At 44.5% G+C, this 25099-nt stretch overlaps 2 protein-coding genes and 1 long non-coding RNA gene across 3 annotated transcripts in view; 1 reads left to right on the top strand and 2 right to left on the bottom strand.

The window, feature by feature from the left end:
- The window catches only part of AGXT2 (alanine--glyoxylate aminotransferase 2), a 346088-nt gene extending 344203 nt beyond the window's left edge, over positions 1 to 1885 (bottom strand). The window contains exon 1 of the mRNA XM_050943817.1: positions 1846 to 1885. The gene's annotated coding sequence lies outside the window, so the exon portion shown is untranslated. The remainder of the gene's footprint in view (positions 1 to 1845) is intronic.
- Positions 1827 to 4155, top strand: LOC127046612 (zinc finger and SCAN domain-containing protein 29-like). The gene is made up of 2 exons (XM_050943826.1): positions 1827 to 2565; positions 3555 to 4155. Exons 1-2 carry the CDS (start codon positions 2043 to 2045, stop codon positions 4058 to 4060), a joined length of 1029 nt encoding a protein of 342 aa, XP_050799783.1. The 5' UTR covers positions 1827 to 2042; the 3' UTR covers positions 4061 to 4155.
- On the bottom strand, positions 2613 to 3559 carry LOC127046622 (uncharacterized). Its single transcript, XR_007773134.1, has 3 exons — positions 3250 to 3559; positions 3145 to 3197; positions 2613 to 2882 (listed from the first exon to the last, which is right to left on the bottom strand). It is a non-coding gene; the product is annotated as an uncharacterized LOC127046622 (long non-coding RNA).
- Positions 4156 to 25099: the final 20944 nt, after the last annotated feature.

The following is a 25099-nucleotide window of genomic DNA, read 5'->3' on the forward strand; positions in this document are numbered from 1 at the left end:
TTGTCCACTGTTGCTTACACTTTTCACTATTGCCTAGTGTTTGTTCCTTCCACATTAGTCATTTCTTATATAATTTCAACTATTACTTCTGGCAGTGTTTTGATTCTCATGAAAAAAATGTTAGCTGCACTTCAAGTATTCAAGAAGGAAACTGTTGTCTGTTAGTAAAGGAAAGAAATGCTTAAACGTGAATGTATTTCAGTGGCTATTGCACAGAAGCACACCATTAATTCAGCCATCTCTAGCATCAATATTCAATTAGTGCTCTGGGGAAAACAAATGTTTGTATTGGCTTCACCCTTAGTACAAACTGATTCTGGCAAAAGATCAGAGGAACCTCTGACTCATGAGAAGAGTACTTAAATGGCCTGTTGTTACAGAAGAAAATCTACACATGGATATCTTGTCCTCATAAAATTCAGCTCTACGCATTAAGGTTAAGATACCTACCATGAGCCATCTGTTCATCAGGTGGTTATAAATAAAGTAAGCCTGGTAGAACAAATTTTTCTGCAGTCTCAACTCTGTCTCTCTCGAGGAACAGCACTATAATTATTATTTGCCCATTCACAGCATCAATTTTACCCTTATTAGCTAAGGATTGCAGATTAGAAAATTATTCTGAAAGTGTAGTGATCCCTCAAGAATATTTTTAACTTCCTGCCAATCACTCCTCAACATGGTGAGAGAGAACAAATTCCCTAGAGTTTCAGATACTAGAGTTAGTTTCCAGGGCGCTGGGCAAACTCCAACTCACATGATTACATTGTGCTTACTCACATTCCCTCTCCAGTTTAAAATGGATATATTATTCTTCACTCTACCTCCTAAAAATAAAATTGTTCAGCAGTTCAACAGCTGTCCTATTTCTATCATGAAAAGTGGCTGAATTTCATCTGCAGACAAATAGGTTCTGTAAAACAACTTGAGATCCTTAATAATAATTACAGATAAAAAAAACAAACACAGGATGGACCCTGCTCAATTAATGAACAGCTAGTAAATATTTGGGTTTATCTTCATTTTTCAGTGTGTGGCCTAAGGCCTTGTTTACCACACATTATTTACAACTCTGCTATGAGGACTGAATTATTAATTTTCCCATGGGCTTTTCTAGGCACTCGCCACTATGGTACCTGATTGCTTCACAAACATTAATTAATTCATCTTCACAAAGCCCCTGAGGTGAGGGGTTGGGGAAATGTGGAACTGAGGCATGGAGAAATTAAGGCAAAAAGTTTCCACTAATTTTAGGGTGCCCAATTTGAGAGGCCTAGCACCTGAGTTTTCAGAATACTTAGCATTATATAGCACTTTATATATTCAAGCACAGCTCCCACTGACTTCAGTTGCAGTTGTGAGTACTCAGTGCTTCTACAAATCCAGGGTTTCAAGTTGGGCACCCACAAAATGAGGAACACATAATTAGTGTCCACCTGTGAAAGGTATGGTTCAAGTGATTTGCTTGTCATTACACAGGACCTCTATGAAACATGGATAGAATCCAAGTCTCTAGTGCACCATTTGGTTGCAATAACCATGAGACCATCCTTTCTTCTCCTGCTACAAACCTTCCAACTTCTGCAACAGATAGGGCAGGGGTCCTACAGGCAATAGCCTTCTTTACTACACAACCCTGGACAGATTCAGGGCTTGTCTACATCAGAAAGTTGCAGCGCTGGTGAGGGAGTTACAGCGCTGCAACTTTGAAGGTGTACACATCTGCAGGGCATCACCAGCGCTGCAACTCCCTGTTTGCAGCGCTGGCCGTACTCCCGTTTTGTCTCGGGTGTAGAGGATCCAGTGCTGGTGATCCAGCGCTGGTAATGCAATGTAGACACTTACCAGTGCTTTTCTTGACCTCCGTGGAATAAGCAGGTATCCCAGCATACCTGAGGATACCTCTCTGGTAATCAAGAAAACTCCTCTGCCCTGTGCTCACCTGACCCCTCCTTTAAATCCCCCGGGAAATTTAAAAAATCACCTTCCTGTTTGCTCAGTCAGGCGTGGAGTGCAATTAATCAATCAATCATTCAGCGACCATGCCTCCACGCAACAAACGAGCCCCAGCATGGACCAATGCAGAGCTGCAGGATCTAATTAGTGTGTGGGGAGATGAGGCTGTTCAAACACAGCTGCGCTCCAGAAGGAGAAACTACGATACCTATGGTCAGATATCGCAGTCCATGCTGAGAAGGGGCCACGAACGGGACGCCTTGCAATGCAGAGTAAAAATTAAGGAGATGAGGAGTGCATACTGCAAAGCCCGTGAGGGAAACCGACGCTCAGGAGCAGCCCCCACAACCTGCAGGTTTTACAAGGAGCTGGATGCCATACTTGGGTGTGACCCCACCGTGAATCCTAGGAGCACGATGGAGAGTTCAGAGCAGGGAGAAGTGGGGGATGGTGTAGAGGATGAATACAGTGATGCTACTGGCGTTGAGGGGGACACCCCAGAGTCTCAGGACACAGGCAGCCAGGAGCTCTTCTCCAGCCCTGAGGAGACTAGCCAGTCACAGCAGCTGGAAGCGGACGTTGATGAGGAAGCTGAGGATCGTGCTCGTGGTAAGTAGATTGCAATGCTCTGTCCGTCCCCCACCCCCCTTCCAAGCGTGAAACCTGCCCTGCGGTGTGCTCTGTCCGTCCCCCACCCCCCCTTCCAAGCGGGAACCGTGTCCTGCGGGGTGCTTCTTCCTCACCGATCCCCCCTTCCAAGCGGGAAACCTGCCCTGCGGTGTGCTCTGTCCGTCCCCCACCCCCCCTTCCAAGCGGGAAACCTGCCCTGCGGGGTGCTTCTTCCTCACCGATCCCCCCTTCCAAGCGGGAAACCTGCCCTGCGGTGTGCTCTGTCCGTCCCCCACCCCCCCTTCCAAGCGGGAAACCTGCCCTGCGGGGTGCTTCTTCCTCACCGATCCCCCCTTCCAAGCGTGAAACCTGCCCTGCGGTGTGCTCTGTCCGTCCCCCACCCCCCCTTCCAAGCGGGAACCGTGTCCTGCGGGGTGCTTCTTCCTCACCGATCCCCCCTTCCAAGCGGGAAACCTGCCCTGCGGTGTGCTCTGTCCGTCCCCCACCCCCCCGTCCCAGCGGGAAACCTGCCCTGCGGGGTGCTTCTTCCTCACCGATCCCCCCTTCCAAGCGTGAAACCTGCCCTGCGGTGTGCTCTGTCCGTCCCCCACCCCCCCTTCCAAGCGGGAAACCTGCCCTGCGGTGTGCTTCTTCCTCACCAATCCCCCCTTCCAAGCGTGAAACCTGCCCTGCGGTGTGCTCTGTCCGTCCCCCACCCCCCCTTCCAAGCGGGAACCGTGTCCTGCGGGGTGCTTCTTCCTCACCGATCCCCCCTTCCAAGCAGGAACCAAGGCATCCCACTAACATGGGAGAATTTTAAGCAAAAGTACTCACCCCATTGCTAGACATGTCTTAGCTTTCTTGAACTCTACAGTGTTATGTGAGGTATGTGAGAGGGATGCTACCTACAGTTTCCAATGTCCTTCAAAAGTTGATAATAAACAATGATGCCCCTGTGTATTACATGTCTCTATCTCTATTTTTTCTAGACAACTCGAGTAATGCGGCTGTGTCACCGGCCTCACGTAGATTGCAGAATTTGAGGCGCAATCCTAGGAAATCAAAAGAGGAGCTGATCAAGACCGTTCTGAACCACTACAACAGGGAAAGTAGGAAGACTGAGGAGTGGAGAAAAAGTGTACAGGAATGGAGGCTGACTGAAAGCAGGAGACAGGAATTGTCTGCCAAAAGAATAGCCAGGCAGATGATGAGACTCCTGTCTCGCCAAACCAAGTCTTTTGAGTCTCTTGTAGCCATGCAGGCAAATATATACCGTGATAACCCACAGGCTTCCAAAAGCAATGTTCCTTGTCCCCCTGTGTATCCTCAAAATAGCTTTATGCAGCACCCAGTTCCTTATTATCATCAGCTGCCCCCAACACCTATAACATCACCTAGTAACCAAGATATGTTTAATTCTTACCCAGTGCACTCCACCCCCATCATTCTGCAGCAAAGTAATGGTGAGTTGCATCAGACGGTTACAATTGAGTAAAATAGGAAATAGTAAAACCTCTGAATGTACTGTGAACCACCCATACCCCCTTACCTGTTTTTTACTGTATGACAAATAAAAGGTTTTGGTTTGTATTTCTTTCCATATGTTTTATTGGTGATAGAAATGGCTAATTATACACAGCAAGGTAAAGCAAAGCACAACACATGCACCAAACATTACTGCTGGCTCTCAGCATCAAATTGCTCCCTTATAGCATCCCTAATCCTTGAAGCCCTTTCCTGGGCCTCCCTATTAGCCCTGCTCTCTGGCTGAGCAAACTCATTCTCCAAACGTATAACCTCGGAGGTCCATTCCTCACTGAACCTTTCACCCTTCCCTTCACAAATATTATGGAGGGTGCAGCACGCGGATATAACTGCGGTAATGCTGCTTTCCATCAAATCTAGCTTCCCGAACAGACTGCGCCAGCGAGCTTTCAAACGGCCAAAAGCACGCTCCACAGTCATTCTACAGCGGCTCAACCTGTAGTTGAAACGTTCCTTGCTCCTGTCAAGCTTCCCAGTATATGGTTTCATGAGCCATGGCATTAATGGGTAAGCGGGGTCTCCCAGAATCACGATGGGCATTTCCACGTCCCCTACTGTTATATTGTGATCTGGGAAAAAGGTCCCGGCCCTAAGCCTCCTGAACAGGGCACTGTTCCTAAATATGCGTGCATCGTGCACCTTTCCAGGCCATCCAGAGTAAATGTCAGTGAAATGCCCACGGTGATCCACAAGCGCTTGCAGAACCACAGAGAAGTACCCCTTGCGATTAATATACTCCGATGCCAGGTGGGGTGGAGAGATAATAGGAATATGCGTCCCATCTACTGCCCCTCCACAGTTAGGGAAGCCCATTTCTGCAAAGCCATCTAAAATGTCCTGCACGTTACCAAGAGTCACGGTTCTTCTTGTCAGTGTTCGATTAATGGCCCTGCAAACTTGCATCAGCACCATTCCAACGGTGGACTTTCCCACTCCGAACTGGTTCGCCACAGATCGGAAACAGTCTGGAGTTGCCAGCTTCCAGATTGCAATAGCCACCCGCTTCTCCACAGAAAGGGCATCTCTAAATCTCGTGTTCATGCGCCGCAGGTTGGGGGCGAGATCATCACAAAGTCCCATGAAAGTGGCTTTCCTCATACGAAAGTTCTGCAGCCACTGCTCGTCATCCCATGATTGCAGGACGATGTGATCCCACCACTCAGTGCTGGTTTCCCGAGCCCAAACGCGCCGGTCCACGGAGCAGAGCACGTCTGTTATTGCCACTAGCATTGTACTGTCTGCATATTGATGCGATTCAGTACCATCGTCCGACTCCTCAATGTCAGTCACACGCACATTTAGCAGCCTAAGGATTAGATCCACAGTAAGGCGAGATGTGCTGGCAATAGTCATTAGTAAGGTATTCAGTACCTGAGGATCCATTCTTGAAAGATAATGCAGAAAAACCGCTTTAGAGTCACAATGCTGCCACAGTGCTCCGCATGTGTACCAAAGCAACGCTGGCCGTTGGAACAGGAACAGGAAGCAGAAGGACAATCACACTTCCTTCCCCTTCCCACAAGCCCCAGCGCCGCTGTGGGACGAGGTGCCCTGTGGGATAGCCGCCCACAATGCATCACTCCCAACAGCGCTGCAGTGTGGCCACATCTAACAGCACTTACAGCGCTGCTAGCAGTAAGTGTGGACACTCTGCAGCGCTGGCCCTATACAGCTGTCCTAATACAGCTATAACAACCAGCGCTGCAAAGTTTTAGATGTAGACATGGCCTCAGCCTGTGTACTGAACAAAGCAGGTGTCCTGTGGAAAAACATTACATGATCATGTAATTGAAAACTACATCACAATGCATACACACAAGTAAGCCACATTAATGTTTCACAGGCAACCTTAATTCTGGCTTTTCTTAAATTCTAAGTGCTTAATTTTGCCACCTTAATAATGTTCTTCTAACATAGTTGCGTGTATATCGTTTTTAATAAAGCCAATTGTAAAAACAGAAATTCCATCAGGTGGCATCATAATGATAGCCATGTGGGTCACCAGCAGGGTTGGAACCTTTCGATCCACTGCACAGACCTCTGCCACTTGAGCTAATAGACTAACTAATAGCAATATTGGGTGTCATCTTCTATGTGGACCAAGCACTAGAGGGGATCTGATACACACACTTTGCCAGTCACAGATATTTGCTGACAGCAGAGGAATGATCAGACTCAGGAATCTTGGGTTCTATTTCAGGCTTTGGAGGGGAATGTGCTCAGTTGGGACAGATTCTTCTACCCATTTTCCCCAAGCTTTCACCCTTTTTTTGCCCCATCCCCTCCACTATGTCCAATTTACACCTCTTCCTTACACCTCACTCCTTGTTCCAATCCCATTCTCCTTACCTACCCATCCCAGTCTCCACTCTTTACGCATCTCATGCCAGTCCCAGTCTCTGTGCCCAGCTAGGCCTAGTCTCCCCCACTGGGATCACTCTGAGGCCTGGTCTACACTATGTGTTTAAACCGATTTCAGCAGCGTTAAACTGATTTAACGCTGCACCCATCCACACTATGAGGCCCTTTATATCGATATAAAGGGCTCTTTAAATCGGTTTCTGTACTCCTCCCCAATGAGAGGAGTAGCGCTAAAATCAGTATTACCATATTGGATTGGGGTTAGTGTGGCCGCAAATCGACGGTATTGGCCTCCGGGCGGTATCCTACAGTGCACCACTGCGACCGCTCTGGACAGCAATCTGAACTCGGATGCAGTGGCCAGGTAAACAGGAAAAGCCCTGCGAAATTTTGAATTACATTTCCTGTTTGCCCAGCGTGGAGCTCTGATCAGCACAGGTGGCGATGCAGTCCCAAATCCAAAAAGAGCTCCAGCATGGACCGTACAGGAGATACTGGATCTGATCGCTGTATGGGGAGACAAATCTGTTCTATCAGAGCTCCATTACAGAAGACGAAATGCCAAAGCGTTTGAAAAAAATCTCCAGGCTACACAGTGCTGCGTGACAAGCGTAACAGAAAGCCAAAGAATCAAATGGATGCTCATGGAGGGAGGGAGGGGGTACTGAGGACTCCAGCTATCCCACAGTTCACAGCAGTCTCCGAAAACTATTTGCATTCTTGGCTGAGCTCCCAGTGCCTGTAGGTTCAAACACGTTGTCTGGCGTGGTTCAGGGTATAGCTCGTCAATTTACTCCCTCCCCCCACCACGTGAAAGAAAAGGGAAAGAAATCGTTTCTTGACTTTTTTCAATGTCACCCTATGTCTACTGAATGCTGGTGTTAGACGCGATGCTGCAGCACTGAAGAGCAGTATCCGCTCTTCTTCCCCCCCCCCGGTGGCAGATGGTACAATATGACTGCTATCCGTTGTCACCATCAGCCCGTGAGTGCTCCTGGCTGGCCTCAGGTGAGGCTGGCCGGGGGTGCCTGGGTAAAAATAGGATGATTCCTGGTCATTCCCAGTAGATGGTACAGAACGGCTGGTAACCGTCCTCATCATAGCAACTGGGGGCTTAGCTCCATCAGCCCCCTCCCTTTCCTGTGTAAAGAAAAGATACTCTCCTGCCTGGACTAGCATAGCAGCGGGATGCTGGGCTCCTCTCCCCCGCACCGCTTAATGTCCTGCCTGGACTGTCATAGCAGCGGGAGGCTGCCTCCCCGTCATTTAATCTCACTAACAAGTCACTGTTTCTTATTCCTGCATTCTTTATAACTTCATGACACAAGTGGTGGGGACACTGCCACGGTAGCCCAGGAAGGTTGGGGGAGGAGGGAAGCAACGGGTGAGGTTGTTGCAGGGGCACCCCCCTTTGAATGGCATGCAGTTCATCATTTCTGTGGGATCTGACACGGAGCAGCTGTGCTCTCTGATACACTGGTTCTCTAGTACACTTGCCCCATATTCTAGGCAGGACTGACTCTATTTTTAGAAACCATAAAGGAGGGATTGACTTGGGGAGTCATTCCCAGTTTTGCCTTTGCGTCCTCGGCCGACCTCAGCCAGGGGCACCCATGATAGCAGCAGACAGTTCAGAACGACAGATAACTGTCATCTTACTGCCAATTTACAATGGCAGCAGATGGTACGGAACGACTGATAACCGTCTCTGCTATCATGCAAAAGCAAACGAATGCTGCTGTGTAGCACTGCAGTAACGCCTCTGTCAGCGGCATCCAGTACACATACGGTGACAGTAAAAAAAAAAGCTGAACGGGCTCCATGGTTGCCGTGCTATGGCATCTGCCAGGGCAATCCAGGGAAAAAGGGCGCGAAATGATTGTCTGCCGTTGTTTTCCCGGAGGAAGGAATGAGTGACGACATTTACCCAGAACCACCCGCGACAATGATTTTTGCCCCATCAGGCACTGGGATCTCAACCCAGAATTCCAAGGGGCGGGAGAGACTGTGGGAACTATGGGATAGCTATGGAATAGCTACCCACAGTGCAACGCTCCAGAAATCGACGCTAGCCTCGGACCATGGACGCACACCGCCAAATTAATGTGCTTAGTGTGGCCGCGTGCACTCGACTTTATACAATCTTTTACAAAACCGGTTTATGTGAAATCGGACTAATCCCGTAGTGTACACGTACCCTGAGTCCCAGTCTTCCCTGACTCCCAGGCTTTCTCCCTCCCACACCCAATCCCAGTCTCCTTGCACACCCAGTTCCAGTTCCCCTTTCTGTCTCCTCGTCCAATCTGTCTCTCCCCCTCAGCAGTTGGCTTCCCGACCCAATTCTCCTTCCCTGGATTCTTCATGTCAGCCTTCTCTCCCCCACCTCCTTTGCTCTTGGTCCCAGTCTCTTTGTCCAGCCAGTCCCAGTTCTCGCCCAGCACCAGGTCCTTGTCATATCTGTCTCTTCCTCTCTGCCCTCTTTCCCCACCCCCCACTAGTTTGTAGTTCCAATCTCTTTATCCAGCTAGTTCCAGTCCCCCTAACTCTGAGCTCTTTGCAGGGAGTGTTCATGACAGAATGTGCACACAGTGTGTGTTTAGAATGTACAGTAATACAATAGTTTTATTCATCTCTTTTTTGTCCCCTCACTTCTGCTTTTGATCTTCTCTCCTGCTCAGTTTGCTATCACTGCACATGATGTGTGCTATGCTGGTTACTGAGTGTCATAGTAGCTTTTTACATATACTGTTAAGGAAAATGTGACTCAGAAAAATTCTTTTTTAAAATTAAAAATACAAGGTAATAACTACTCTGCTCAAAGTGAGCAAGAAAGAAACCCTGAGCTAGTTCCTATCCTTAACAGATTGTTTCTTACAGACTATTTTTGTGTTGTTACTACTTCTTTATAATGCGTGTTGCTGTTTGTTGTTATTTAAACTCTGATTAATTACTTCCATAGTTGGACTGGATGACTATGAAGGCCAAGAGAATTATGGCCTACCTCCCATACTAATCTATAACATGTCCCAGACCCTCTCAATATAATATGGATAAATACTCTCAGAAGGCTCTACACTATTCCCATTAACTGAAGTGAGGGCAGGATCAGGCCGAGACAGGCTAGCCCAATGAAACACAGTGAATCAGCACCAGAGCTGAGTTCCTGACTCCTAGCACCATACTCAATTTATTTGCTGAAGCAGGATCTCTTTTTTTATTGCAGGTTATTTGAATAGTTAAAACAGCCAATGTTCCATGAGGGCCCCTCTTTGCTGCAGGCATTTTCCATTGTCTCGGGGAATGAAGTATGTATTCTGTTGTTGATGTTTTTGCATATTTGTCAGCCATTGAGTTCCAACAAAAATAAACAAGCCATTTGATTTTCTGAGCTGAATATTGAGTTACAACATCGCTAACTCTTTTACTCAAAACTTCATATATTCTTTTCCTCACCACACTGCAGCACTAACACAACCAAAGGTGCTGACTTTCTAATTTGCCAGGGTCTTGGACCCAGGTTCCATCCCCATTCTACCCCTCATGTTGTCTGTTTCCTCCCCCATTAGCCTCAGCATCGCCTCCTGCCTCTGCTCATCGTGCTCACTTAATGCTTTCCTGGCCTCTGCCACTGAATGCCTCCATTTATTAAACTGTGCCCTGTCAGTGCAGGAGGACTGCATGAGCTTGGAAAACATGTCACCGTGAGTGCGTTTTTTTTGCCTTCTAATCTGCAATAACCTCAGGGACAGAGATGATAGGGGGAGCACAGAAACATTTGCACCTGCGGGGGATAAAAAGGGAGAGTAAAATTTTAGATGATATATTTCTGAGAACAAAAGGGAGACTCTTTCACAGTGAAGCAAGCAATTCACAACAGACAACATATGTGCTTTAGGTACAAGGTTGCATTTTGCCTTTTATATTTGAGCGTCTGTCAGTATGGTGACACATCACACATGGCTGGGCAACAGAATTCGGTTTCCAAGCAGCCATGGTAAGCCAAAGGGTACACGGGGTTGGCTTCTTCCACCTTCATAACATGTGGGAATGGTTTCAAACTGCAGCGCCCTCCTTTCCCATGGCGAACAATGCGGGTTAGGTTTCACATTTAAAAGGAGGGGCTACGGTTTTCGGGTGGATGCACAGCACTCACCTCCCCCCATGCCACTGCGTGGCTATTCTCTGGGATGATCCCTTTTAGCCTAGCATGAAAGGGGTCCTTTTAATATTCCTTTACAAAAATTCCCCTATTTCAACCAGGTGACCATGAATAATATCACTCTCCTGAGGCTAACACAGAAAGACATATACCTAATGTTGCTTGAATGTGACCAAAACCCAGGAACATTCGCTGCCATGCTTTGTGCTGCAATGATTCCAGACTACTTGCTACTGGCTTGGCATGGTAAAGTGTCCTACCGTGAAAGACGAAATAAGGCAGCCTCCCCAGAAACCTTCTGCAAAGGCTTTCAGAGTACCTCCAGGAGAGCTTCATGGAGATGTCCCTGGAGGATTCCCGCTCCATCCCCAGACACATTAACAGACTTGCAGTAGCTGTATTGGCCGCGAATGCATCCCAGTTCTTCAGGGCAAATCAAACATTAAACACTATTGCTTTTTAACCCTGTACTGTAGTTACAAATGTGCACTCACCAGAGGTGCCTTCTCCGGCTTCAGGCTCATGGGAACGGATTCACCGCTTGCCTGTTGTGCATTCTCCTCCTCTTCCTCATCCACAAAATCCTCCTCCCTGTTGTGTGAGACACCCCCCTTGCAGGTGTCCATGGACAGTGGTGGGGTAGTGGTACGGTCCCCCCTAGAATACCATGCAGCTGATCATGCGGCATGTATGGGGCTCTGACCCGGAGTGACCATTTGCCTCCTTTGTCTTTTGGTAGGCTTGCCTGAGCTCCTTAACTCTCACGCGGCACTGCTGTGTGTCCCTTTTGTAGCCTCTGTCCACCATGTGCCATTTTGGCATATATATTAGCATTTCTTCTTTCTGATCAGAGTTCAGCGTGCACAGATTCTTCTCCCCACACAGCAATCAGATCCAGTGTCTCCCTTTCAGACCATGCTGGAGCTCGTTTGTGATTCTCGGGGGGGGTTGGGGGGGGCTGCATGGTCACCTGTGCTGCTGAGCGCACCACACTGACCAAACAGGAAATGAAATTAAACATTTCCCCAGGCTTTTCCTGTGTATCTGCCTAGTGCATCAGAGTTGAAAGTGCTGTCCAGAGCAGTCACATTGGAGCACTCTGGGATAGCTCCCAGAGGCCAATACAATCGAATTGCGTCTGCACTACCCCAAATTCGACCGAGCAAGATGGATTTTTGCACTACTCTCCTTGCCGGGGAGGAGTACAGAAGTCAATTTTAAGAGCCCTTTAGGTTGACGGAATGGGGTTGGTCGTGTAGACGCATTCATTTTAAAATCGACCTAACACAGCTAAATTCGACCAAAGCCCGTAGTGTAGACCAGGGCTATGGTGCCACAAGGACTTCTCGTTGTTTTTGATGACACAGACTAAGGCCTGGTCTACACTGGGGGAGGGGCGATGTGAGCTAAGTCAGTCTAAGTTATGCAACTTCATCTACGAAAATAGCATAGATGAAGTCAACGTACTTAGAGCTACTTACCACGGTGTCTTCACTGTGGTAGGTTGACTGTTGGTGCTGCCCCGTCAACTCTGGTACTCCACCAGAGCGAGAAGCATAGGCGGAGTCGACAGGAAATCGCTCTGCAGTCAATTTATCACGTCTTCACTAGACACGATAAATCGACCTCTGCTGGATCAATTGCTCCAGGGTTAAGTGTAGACATGTCCTAACACAGCTACCACTCTGAAATCTCTTTGCAGCTGTTTTTCTGTGGCTTCTCTTTCTGATTTCCCTGCTCCTCCTGCACAGCTCTCTCCTTCTCCAATGAAGCCTCTGCACTCTGACACTGTAGTTGGTAGCTAGCCATTTATGCTACCTTGTAGCTCTTTCTTTACATACCTTCCTATTCTTAGCAACAGTTACTTCACTCCCACATGAACAGTTACTTCACTTCCACAATCTTGACCATTACCTCAGAATTCTATTGAGAGCTCTGACCTTTAAAACATGTTGTTACCAGTATGAATAGGTTCTAACCAGCTAACTGCATAACTGACTGACCTCTCTGTCACCCCTTACTGCATATGCTTAATAGTTGCCAATAGGGTGACCAGATGTCCCGATTTTATAGGGACAGTCCCAATGTTGGGGGCTTTTTCTTATATAGGCTCCTATTACTCCCCACCCCGGTCTCAATTTTTCACACTTGCTATCTGGTCACCCTAGTTGCCAATCTTGTACATGGTCACTGCTGTCCTTTAGCTCACTGCTGTGATTCTACAAAGCCACTCCCACACACACATGGTTCTTTGCCAGGACACTATTTTTTTAAATTAAGAAATCCTAAATTCTTATTGACCATGCTCAAGGTCCACAGCTTTGATCTCAGGGTGCAGCGATTTTTGCTTATTCAGAATAGAGATCAAAAATACAAAGTAGACACTGGAGATTTTTTTCTGGTAATAGATGGAATGCTGTGATACACCAATTGATTATTGACAAAGCAATGGTGGCTTATCAGTGTCATTTGATAGGCCCATTTTTCACCTAACATCCTCCCAACTGTCACGAAAAAAATGTTACTTACCTTACAGTAATTGTGGTTCTTTCAGAAGCGTTGCCCATGCGGATTTCACTCATGGTGTGCATGCAGGACCAGACTGGATTCTTTTTGGCCACTAGTGCCAGGTGTGCACTTAGATGTCCTCACATTCCCTTCACCTGAAGGCATAAACTGCTCAGCAGACCCAACCGTCCCTTAGTTCCTTTACAATACAGAATCCCAAAGGAGTAGGACTATGCAGTAGTGGGGAAGCAGTGCAGGTCATGAAACTCATCCTGAAGAACCACTGTTACTCTAAGATAAGTAATCATTATTTCTAATTTGATTGATTATCTACATGGACTCCATTCTTGGTGACTAACAACCAGGTTTCTGTTTGGTGGGTTGAGAAATCCTACTTGCATAATTACTGCAGGACAACCCTACCAAAATGGCATCTGATCTGGAAGCCTCTACCAAACAGAAGTGTCATGTAAATCCATATATCCCAAGGCCAAAAGGGACCACTGTGATAATCTACTCTGATCTCCTGTATAACACAGGCAACAAAAATAAAATTTCCACAAAATAATTCCTTCAACTTCCAGCCTTTGTCCTGTTATCCCTTTGTCCGTTAGATTAAAGAGCCCATTATCAAATATTTGTTCTCCATATAGGTCACCCCTTGACCTTCTCTTTGTTAATCAAACAGATTGAGCTCCATGAATCTGGGAAGCTGTGAAAAATGATATTAACAAACATACAAATATCACTTTTCACGACAGACTTGCTAGTGCCCCGGCCACCTAGCTCTGGAGGCAGCACCACCGCCAGCAGTAGCACAGAAGTAAGGGTGGCAACAGGGCGCTAAGTCTACTGTGAAAAGTGATATTGACAAAGTGGGTTTGCGCCCACGCCCCAATATTAAACACTAACAATTTCAAAAAAATAACTTTTATGCTTATAACAATAATACAGAAAAATATATTTTAGTTTTAATTTAAAAATGGAAAGATAAGGTAAATTCATTTTAAACAATAGGGTTATAAATTTAGCATTTAAATAGTATTAAATAAAAAAACAAGTTTTTAATTTATAAGGAGAGTTGCACTCAGAGGTTTGATCTGAAAGGGGTCACCGATACAAAAAGTTTGAGAACTAGTGCACTAGTCTCAATGGAAAATGCTCTAAATCTAATTTCTTTTAACGGGTTAAAACAACAAAAGTAACAGAATCCAAGGTGACTGTAAGTTACTATACCATCTGCAAGTTGTTCTGTGACCTATGTGAAATCAATCTGGAATTCACAGTTTAGGCCTTATTGGAACAGTGTCCATATCACAGAAGCCACCACCACACTGGCATTGTCTGTTAGACTCTGCAAAGACACACACAATTGAGTAAGATAGGGAACAAACAAACTTCTTATTCAAAAGGGTTGAGGTTCATTACAAAGGCAGAGTGAGGGAAACAGTTACTCTGGTTGTTACCTATGCTGTAAACATTGCATGAATTTCATTCTCCAGGACTCAAAATGCAGCACATTTCCTGAGCACTAAAATTCACAACAACAAAACCTTAGATCACTATATAATCCTTTTCTAATTTACAGGGATGTAATGAGGCTTCATTAATTTGTTTGCAAAGAACAAGCAGATCCTCAGATGAAAGAAGCCACAGAAGTGCCTAAAAGGGGGGCAAATCTGCTACCTTCATTTTATAGAGTAAAGTGCTATTTGAAGTAAGGATGACAGAATTAATAGAAGAGAAAAAAATAGCAACCTGGTCCCTGTTGCTGACCTGCTTTCATCACGAAGCATGAGCGATAATAAAATCTATCTTAGTATGTACAACTACCAAGGTTATATCTGGACTTAAAATTAGCCATTCATTTAAAATCCAAATAAATTATTTAAATCTCTGCTTGAGGCAGTGAATTTAACAGTCTGAATGCACACTGTGAGGAATACTGTAAACACACTGTGAAAAATCTTTTATTGAAACTCCCATTTATCCAAATAAATTTCAGGCTGCCTCGTCCAGTCAGATGAACATGATTCTGCTGCATTTTCATTGCCTTTTACATTTATCTATTATTTATTTCATTGTGATGAAGACAAACCTAAGGACACTTAATTAATGGGGATGGATAAGATAGTTCAAATAATTAACACAAAACTTCACCCATACAGGAAACTGAACACTGACATTTCAAAATGGTTTGATTGACTTATTTATTTTTAATTGGCCCTTTACACATTCTGTCTCTGCACCTACAGTAATCCAGCTGGGCCAGAAACAAGAGCAAGAGATTATTGGACTGTCTTTTGTTCTGCATTGTACAGCAGCTAACACAATGTGGTCCTGGGTCCCTGACTCACGCTCTCAGGAACTACGGTAATACAAATAGTACACAGTAATATTGTTATGGTGCTGTCAAACCCAATGAAACCTGGTAATTATGAATATCTTGCCAGAGAGCCACATTCTCACACACTTTTCTTTCTGCCCTGAAATGTCAACTCTGCCATACAGGGGAATGACTTTGTAGTTAGTGGAAGGGGTGCTCTTCTCTTTGGTTCTCTACTCCCTTCTTTGGCCATGTGCTTATAACAATGAGGCTGATCAAAAAGGAAGGAATGGGTCTGACAGCATGGGAAAAACAAAAGCAGCACTCCCATGCTGTTTACAGGCTCAGGGAGGTTACAGAGTCCAAACTGCAGTGCACACACACCAACATTTCAAAAAAATATTCCTGGAATAATTCTGAGAAGACATCAGAGCAGTGAAGTGGGGGGCTTTGGAATTTCACCTAACCATTAGGGTCCCTCTTGTGTGCTTCCTGATCAACTCCTATGTTGCTAAACAAGTTTCCCAGTCTCCTACAAATCACTCACCCATCCCCTAAATCAAGTTCTCTGTCCACTTTCCAAACTCATTTACTTATTAGGTATAGTAACTGACCTCTTATATCAGTTAGGGCTGTGCCCTCTAACTAAATCCCCTCTGACCTCTCCAGACCCTGCCATAGCTGCCTCTCCACTGCCTGCACAATAATGCCATCCAGCTTCAGTAGGCACAAAACTTTAAAAACACAATATACCTACCCATCCTTCAATGTGTGTGCATTTCTCTCTCTCTAGTGCATGTTTATGCAAATATTCTGGATCACTGACTGGGACAGAAGGTTGCTGGAGCCAGTCATAAAAACCTGGAAATTGTAACAGTCTTTAGGAGAAGTTAGAAGGTAATCCCTATTGTAGTCAGGCTTTCCATTAAACATCAAGGCAGGTGCTATACTTCATTAAATTTCATCATTTCAATTGATCAAAGATGCCATAGCAATAGGTGCCGCATAAAAGTAAGTATTCTCTCTCCTATCTTATGTTCCAACTTTTTTTCATAAATAACGAGTAAAAGTGAGCAAACTCCAGATCTCCAAACCACCCACAGTCATCTTTTCAACTCAACTACACTCTGTTGCTGCTAGTGCTCAGCATGCAGAGAAGTAAAGACAAAATTACTAGAAGGGAGAGGTGCATGTTCGCAGCAATAAAACAGTCTTCAACATCTAGCACAAACATCTTCCAGCTGAATGGGCTGGCCTGCTTTGAAGTCATCTTTATGTACACTGTGGCAAACTCAGGACACTTAGCTACCAAGCGTGGGGTAGTAATTAGTCCCAGAAGGCTTAACCATGGAGGAATAAGGTTCAGCTGGAACAGGGGTTACCAGGGAGGTAATTAGTTTCAGCTGGCCCCAATGGCTGGAGACCTTTTTAAACCCTCCCTGGCAGGGAAGGGAAGGAGAGAAGTAGAGTAGCTGTCAGTGAGTAGAGGTAGCTGAACTCTAAAAACTTTTCTTGCAAGGCAGGTTGCACTCTCCCCAGAAGGAGAGGAAAACAGAACAAGGGCCTGACTGTGAAGGGCTTTTGCTTTGCCCAAGCCTGTGTCTCCAAGGCTGAGGAGGACTGAGCTAGGAGAGGAGAGACAGGTACTTTGCCACAACACCTATACCCATATGTGAAATTGGCCATCTAAGTGGACTTGAATATCACTGTTTGCCAGGCTAAAAGAACCAAAATAATTTATAGATAGCACAGCCTCAATTTAACTGTTTATAGTGTTGATTTTACAGAAACTCTTTACATATATAGTTTACCTCTGCTTTATAAACCTGAAGAAACCAATTATATTAAAAAAGGATAATACTATGACAGACATTGCAACCCCATGCAATATCTTTGGGGACCATATTGTATTAAGTTTATGTATCACTGTGGGCCAAGGACTGTAACCAACTTCAGGGAGGGAAGGTTATCATTGCTTCTCCAGGAATCAAAAATAAGGTGGGGGTGATTAAGGCCTCACCCTTTGGGGAGGCTTACAGATCCTGATTCAAACTGGGTTTTTCCAGAGACTAATAAAGAACTGACTCAGGGCCTTCTTTTTGATCCAGTGAACAGACTGAACTTTCCATCCCAAGGGAGGCTCCCACCCTTGTGGAATGGTTGAAAAGACCTTAGTCAACAAGGTCTTCATAAGACTGATGGGTGACTTAGTATGTTTAATGTACATCTAAATCTGTTGATTGTTTTTATGATGTTTTCTTTGTAATGCTTTTACTTTACGAATAAATATACTTGCTTTTGAAAAAAACTGTGTGGTTACTTCAACTGCAGGCAATACACTGTTTATAGACTTTGGTGGGGGGGCAGAGAGAGAGAGAGAAAGCGGGAGAGCAATGCACAGGAGCTGTCCATTGAGCAGACTGGCTTGCTGGGGACAGACATATAAGGCAGAAAGCTCTGCAGCCTTAACCCCCCCTGTAAGATTCATCACCAGAGACAGGAGATGTTAGGAGATCAGAGACTTGACTGAACACTCCTGGAATGGACCATGGAGGGTGGGGGAAAAATACAGGTTCAGTTACTGTGGACTGGTCTACATTAGAAATGAAAGTTTACCTACATTGCTCAGGGGTGTGAAAAATCCACACTGCTGAGTGGCATGATTAAGTCAACCTAGCTCCTCAGTGTAGATAGCGCTAGGTTGGAAGAATTCTTCCATCAACCTAGCTACCGCCTCTTTGGGAGGTGGATTACCTACCCTGATGAGAACCCCTCCAATCAGAAGAGCTACAGTGGTGCTACTATGCCAGTGTAGTGGTTTAAGTGTAGCCGTACCCAAACAAACAGTGAGGGAAACATCCTTAGCTTTCCCAGTTCTGGGGTTCCCTGTGCCTCTACTGTATTAACAAATGAACCAGACTCCCTATGATTCTTTGTGTTCCCGTAACTCTTTGTATATAAAACCCCATTTTCCTTTTGTTCATCCACAAAGTGTTTTGTAACTATAATTCTAGTGCTTTGTATCTATGATTCAAGGGACTCTGTATTTAAGTTGAATTTCAGTGTGTGACCAACTGATGGAATGTGTATAATATTTTTACCCTGACCCTACTGACTCATGGAGAATGTGTCCAGGAAGGGACCACTAATGATTGAGGAGGGATATTTGTTTTGTCTTCAGTGATCAATGAGATGATCTACTAAGAAATGTTTTTAGCTCATTACCAATTCCACAGGCATTTTCTATAATAAGAACTTAGTCACAGATAACTTTAGCTTATTGATTAGGTAAGATGAGACACCATAAGGGGAATGCTATATGTAGATCAATAATGGAAAGCACTTCTTCTTTGTCTCAAATACAACATTTACGGAGGGTAGTTTCTGGGAGTGAGTTAGGGGTGAATCAAGTTGCAAAGTCACTTTTCCAGTCTTTATATTGGTTTGGTATTGATAACCTTTCTGTATTGTGCTGTATTAATCGTGACTAAATCTTTGATTAATAAATTCCAATTGAGCCTGATTATTTGAAGTTTTATTAATAAATCAAAATTGAACCTAACAACTGTGCATATGTCTGGTTTAGTATGGAGCAGAGGCAATCTGTATTTCAAGACTTGTACAGAGCTCAGCAAAATCTCATTACTTAAAAATAAATTTCCTCTAGTCTAGAAAATAAAAAGCGTTATAACACACATGTCCTCAGTAGATTCATTTGCAAAAATCACAACTAAATTCCTGCTGTAAAGGAAGCAAAATATTTGCATCTGTGGAAACTCAGGAGCCTTACATAAAATCAAAATAAGGCAGATACCTCTGCTTTAATTGAAGTATAACCTATAATGTTAAACAAACTAACATTACAGAATCTCTTGTAGGATCAGTGCATAATTATATTCATACAGGGAGATTGCCAAATTGAGGTCTGGTAACCTGTTGACAACAACTGTGTTTGTTGATATCAAGTAACAGCAGCACCACGGGAAGCTTGTCATTTTGGCCTAAATTAAATCAAACACAAGGCAATTTGCCAAGAGAGAATAGTGTGGATAAGACAATTCATAGATTCATAGACTCCAGGACTGGAAGGGACCTCGAGAGGTCATCAAGTCCAGTCCCCTGCCCTCATGGCAGGACCAAATACTGTCTACTCCATCCCTGATAGACATTTATCTAACCTACTCTTAAATATCTCCAGAGATGGAGATTCCACAACCTCCCTAGGCAATTTATTCCAGTGTTTAACTACCCTGACAGTTAGGAACTTTTTCCTAATGTCCAACCTAAATCTCCCTTGATGCAGTTTAAGCCCATTGCTTCTTGTTCTATCATTAGAGGGGAAGGTGAACAATTTTTCTCCCTCCTCCTGATGACACCCTTTTAGATACCTGAAAACTGCTATCATGTCCCCTCTCAGTCTTCTCTTTTCCAAACTAAATAAACCCAATTCTTTCAGCCTTCCTTCATAGGTCATGTTCTCAAGACCTTTAATCATTCTTGTTGCTCTTCTCTGGACCCTCTCCAATTTCTTCACATCTTTCTTGAAATGCGGTGCCCAGAACTGGACACAATACTCCAGTTGAGGCCTAACCAGTGCAGAGTAGAGCGGAAGAATGATGTCTCGTGTCTTGTTTACAATATACCTGTTAATGCATCCCAGAATCACGTTTGCTTTTTTTGCAACAGTATCACACTGTTGACTCCTATTTAGCTTGTGGTCCACTATGACTCCTAGATCTCTTTCTGCCATACTCCTTCCTAGATAGTCTCTTCCCATTCTGTATGTGTGAAACTGATTGTTCCTTCCTAAGTGGAGCACATTGCATTTGTCTTTATTGAACTTCATCCGGTTTACCTCAGACCATTTCTCCAATTTGTCCAGATCATTTTGAATTTTGACCCTGTCCTCCAAAGCAGTTGCAATCCCTCCCAGTTTGGTATTGTCTGCAAACTTAGTAAGCATACTTTCTATGCCAACATCTAAGTCTTTGATGAAGATATTGAACAGAGCCGGTCCCAAAACAGACCCCTGCGGAACCCCACTTGTTATACCTTTCCAGCAGGATTGGGTGCCATTAATAACTACTCTCTGAGTATGGTTATCCAGCCAGTTATGCACCCGCCTTATAGTAGCCCCATCTAAACTGTATTTGCCTACTTTATCGATAAGGATATCATGCCAGACAGTATCAAATGCCTTACTAAAGTCTAGGTATACCACATCCAACGCTTCTCCCTTATCCACAAGACTCGTTATCCTATCAAAGAAAGCTATCAGATTGGTTTGACACGATTTGTTCTTTAACAAACCCATGCTGTCTATTTCCTATCACCTTACCACATGTTTGCAGATGATTTCTTTAATTACTTGCGCCATTATCTTCCCTGGCACAGAAGTTAAACTAACTGGTCTGTAGTTTCCTGGGTTGTTTTTATTTCCCTTTTTATAGATGGGCACTATATTTGCCCTTTTCCAGTCTTCTGGAATTTCTCCCATCTCCCATGACTTTCCAAAGATAATAGCTAGAGGCTCAGATACCTCCTCTATTAACTTCTTGAGTATTCTAGGATGCATTTCATCAGGCTCTGGTGACTTGCAGGCATCTAACTTTTCTAAGTGATTTTTAGCTTGCTCTTTTTTTATTTTATCTTCTAAAACTACCCCTTCCCATAAGCATTCACTATGTTAGCCATTCCTTCAGACTTCTCAGTGAAGACTGAAACAAAGAAGTCATTAAGCATCTCTCCCATTTCCAAGTTTCCTGTTACTGTTTCTCCCACCTCACTGAGCAGTGGGCCTACCCTGTCCTTGGTCTTCCTCTTGCTTCTAATGTATTGATAAAAAGTCTTCCTGTTTCCCTTTATTCCCATAGCTAGTTTGAGCTCATTTTGTGCCTCTGCCTTTCTAATCTTGCCCCTGCATTCCTGTGTTGTTTGCCTATATTCATCCTTTGTAATCTGACCTAGTTTCCATTTTTTATATGACGCCTTTATATTTTGTAGGTCATGCAAGATCTCGTGGTTAAGCCAAGGTGGTCTTTTGCCACATTTTCTATCTTTCCTACTCATCAGAATAGCTTGCTTTTGGGCCCTTAATAGTGTCCCTTTGAAAAACTGCCAACTCTCCTCAGTTGTTTTTCCCCTCAGTCTTGATTCCCATGGGACCTTACCTATCAGCTCTCTGAGCTTACCAAAATCCGCCTTCCTGAAATCCTTGTCTCTATTTTGCTGTACTCCCTTCTACCCTTCCTTAGAATTGCAAACTCTATGATTTCATGATCTCTTTCACCCAAGCTTCCTTCTACTTTCAAATTCGCAACGAGTTCCTCCCTATTTGTTAAATGAAAAACAAAAGGAGGGACAGAGCATTCAAAGGCATAAAAAGTGATGCAAAAAATGGTTGCAACTTGAGTTTCTTTTTCATACATAAAGTGTCTGAGGGAAATAAGTTATGTTAAAATAGATGTTTTCATATTAGTTTCTAAGGGCATGGCTACATTAGAGAGAAATGTAACTGCTCTAAGTCGATGGGAGAGTGCTCTCCTGTCAGTTTAACTACTGCAGCATCTGTGAACAGCAGAAGCCAACCATGAATTTTTTCCCCTGATGTCTTCAGGAGCGGTGTGGAGCCGGGGACCGGACAGGCATGCAGGGAATCTGCCCTGGCACGTGCCACTGCCACCCCAGAACCACTTTAGGTTAGCGGCGCCAGGCCAGAGCCCAAATCCCTCCTGCACTCCACCCCAACTCCCTGCCCTAAGCAACCTGCCTGCACCTTGCACCCCAACGCCCTGCCCTAAGCTCCCTGCTGCACCCCTGAGCACCCCAACCCCCTGCCACACCCCACTCCCCTCCTGCATCCCAATCACTTTCCCTCCCGCAGTCCACCCCCCTCCTTCACCCCTGCCAAGCCCCCTCCTACACTCCAAACCCTTAATGCACCCCAACCCCCATCCCTGAGCCCCCCCATACACCTCGCACCCCTCTAACCCCTTTCCCTGAGCACTTCCCTGCACACTGCACCCCACACTCCCTCCTGCACCCCAACCTCCTGCCTGACCCTGCATACAATTTCCCCACCCAGATGTGGCCTTTAGCCCAAAAAGTTTGCCCACCCCGGTTTAGCTTCTAACTTATATTTAGAGCCCACTAAATCTGCAGATATCCACAGATCACAGAAAGGATGTGGATGCAAATTTTGTACCCATGCAGAATGCTACTTATATTGATTGTTCTCTATCCCCCCTCCCATTTTTTATATGTTGCTCTCTTATTTTTATTGCTGCTTTCATATCACCACTGAAACAGGATGGGGTTTTAGCCAAAATTGTCTTCTTTCTTGATTGCAGAATTGTGGCTTTTTGGTTATCTAATTAAACTCTTCTTTAAGAGCTCCCAATTTTTATCCACAGTCCTAAATTTTTCCTCCCAATTTTGTTCATAATTCTCCTTATTTCTGAAAGTTAGCCCTTTTGAAAGACCAAGTACATACATTACCAGTTGGGACTATCTTCTATTTGCCCATCTTTAATGTAATCAGATAATGATCACTGGTCCCTAGGCAACCACAAACTCAAAAATTTTGTCTACCAGTACTCCGGTCTGCTCTCCAGGGATGTAAATGATATTGAGCACTTCCATGTCACATACTAATTGGCCCATGTAATCTCTGCTGGTGCACAATAAAAATTCCCTAGTGCACATTAACATACGGACTAGGGAACTTTTAGTGCATGTCAGCACAGACCACACAGGCCAGTTAGTGTGCAATCCATTAGTGCACACTAAGATTTACACCTCTCTGGTGCAGACTAGTGTACAGTGTAAAGAAGCCCTTAGAATCCCATGATGAATTCATCTTTATACATCATAATGAGGTCCAAAATAGAGCTCCCTTGTATTAGGTGCAATACCTGTCTTAGAAAAGCATCATATGTAATTTTTAGAAACTCTAATGATGTCATATTGCTGGCTGCTTGAGATCTCCTGCAAAGATCTCCCAAACTGAAATCTCCCATAATACTACAATTTTTCTTTCCACACATTACAGACAGTGCTTAAGGAGTAACTCATCCTGTTCTTTGGTTTAATTTGATGGTCTGGAACAGAACCCCACCAGCACCTATTCCTGGGCTTTCCCAGTTAGCACATTGATCCATATGCACTCAAGAGCCTGTGGTTTTGAACTATTAATAACTATATAACAGGTAATAGTGTCTTTAATGTAGAGTATGACATGCTTACCCACTGCATAGATACATCTTTTACTCACTCTATCCTCCCTAAATAGGTTATAACTAGCAATTTTAAAATTCCAATCATGTGAATATTCCCACCAGGTTTTCAGTAATGCCTGTTATAAAATTTCTCATGATCAATAAGAATCGCCAACTCTTTCTTTTTACCTAGCACTGGTATATAAGTATTTGAAACATTTCTTCTCTTTACATTCTTGGTCACATTACATCAATTTGTTTATGACACACCGAGTTTGAGTTTGTACTGCATTTGGCTTCTAAGCACCCTCCCCTTGCGTTGTTAGTTTAACCCCATCCTGCTTGCTCCAGCTGGTTTCTGGTGGAGATTAGTTCCCACCACCACTTGTGAGATGGAGGCTACCTTGTTTATATAGCATCCTCCCCCACTGGAATGTGATCCAATGTCCCACAAAACCAAAACCTTCAGCTTCACATCAGTTAAACATTTACGTCCAGTATTTTCTGTCTTCTCCTTTATCTCTCTCGTAGGACTGGAAGGACCTACAAGAATATTACTAGGACTTTCCTCTTCTTCAGCTCGCTTCCTAAAGTCTTCTATAGTCTGTAAAGTTCCACATGATGCCAAGTCATTGGTTCCAATGTGTACCAACACCAGTGGATGCTTGTAACTGCATAGTTGGATTGGATTCTGAAGTTAGCATCTCATATTTTCACTTCACAGAAACAGCACACCTTCCTATGGTCCTTGTGTCCCTTACAGAATTCTCTGTCCATTATTCTTTATATGGAGTTAGCAATGATGACTGGTAGCCTTCTCAGGATGGTTGAAGAGCCTTTCTTGGTAGTTGCATGTTCTTGCAGTTCAGCAAGCATCAGAAATGTCACCCATGGGTTTCTGTTTCTTTCCTCCAGAGACAGGTTCTTCGATAGTTGACTTAATCATGTTAAGACCTATAACCATGCTGAATGACTGCTGGTTCTCCTTTCCCTCTTGGTCATAAATTGCAAGTCCACTTCTTTGATTTCTATTCTTTCCAGTTCCCCATGAAGGCCTTTTGATGTCTGTGGCAATGATTTCCAAATTTGGGTTGACCAATAAATCTTCATTTTCTCAAATACTATACAGTATTAAAGATTGTGCTTCCAGACCAATATGTTTGCCAGCTTGCACTTAATGCACCAGCAATCTTTTCTGTCTTCTAGCAGAAACAGAAACACAGCACTTCCAAGGCACGTAAAAGCAATTGTTTCCTCATCATCCATATCCACTACTTGATGAAGAGCCATACCTAAAACAGATGGAACTATGCTCCTTTTTAAACTCCCTCTGAAACTGCAATTAGCCGCTCCTGTTTGCCTGTTAACTGTCATACACTAAACCTGTGCGAGTCTTCATCCCTAGTTATCATGGAGGGA

This window comes from Gopherus flavomarginatus, chromosome 3 (genome assembly GCF_025201925.1).
Source record: "Gopherus flavomarginatus isolate rGopFla2 chromosome 3, rGopFla2.mat.asm, whole genome shotgun sequence".
NCBI classification, from domain to species: Eukaryota; Metazoa; Chordata; order Testudines; family Testudinidae; genus Gopherus; species Gopherus flavomarginatus.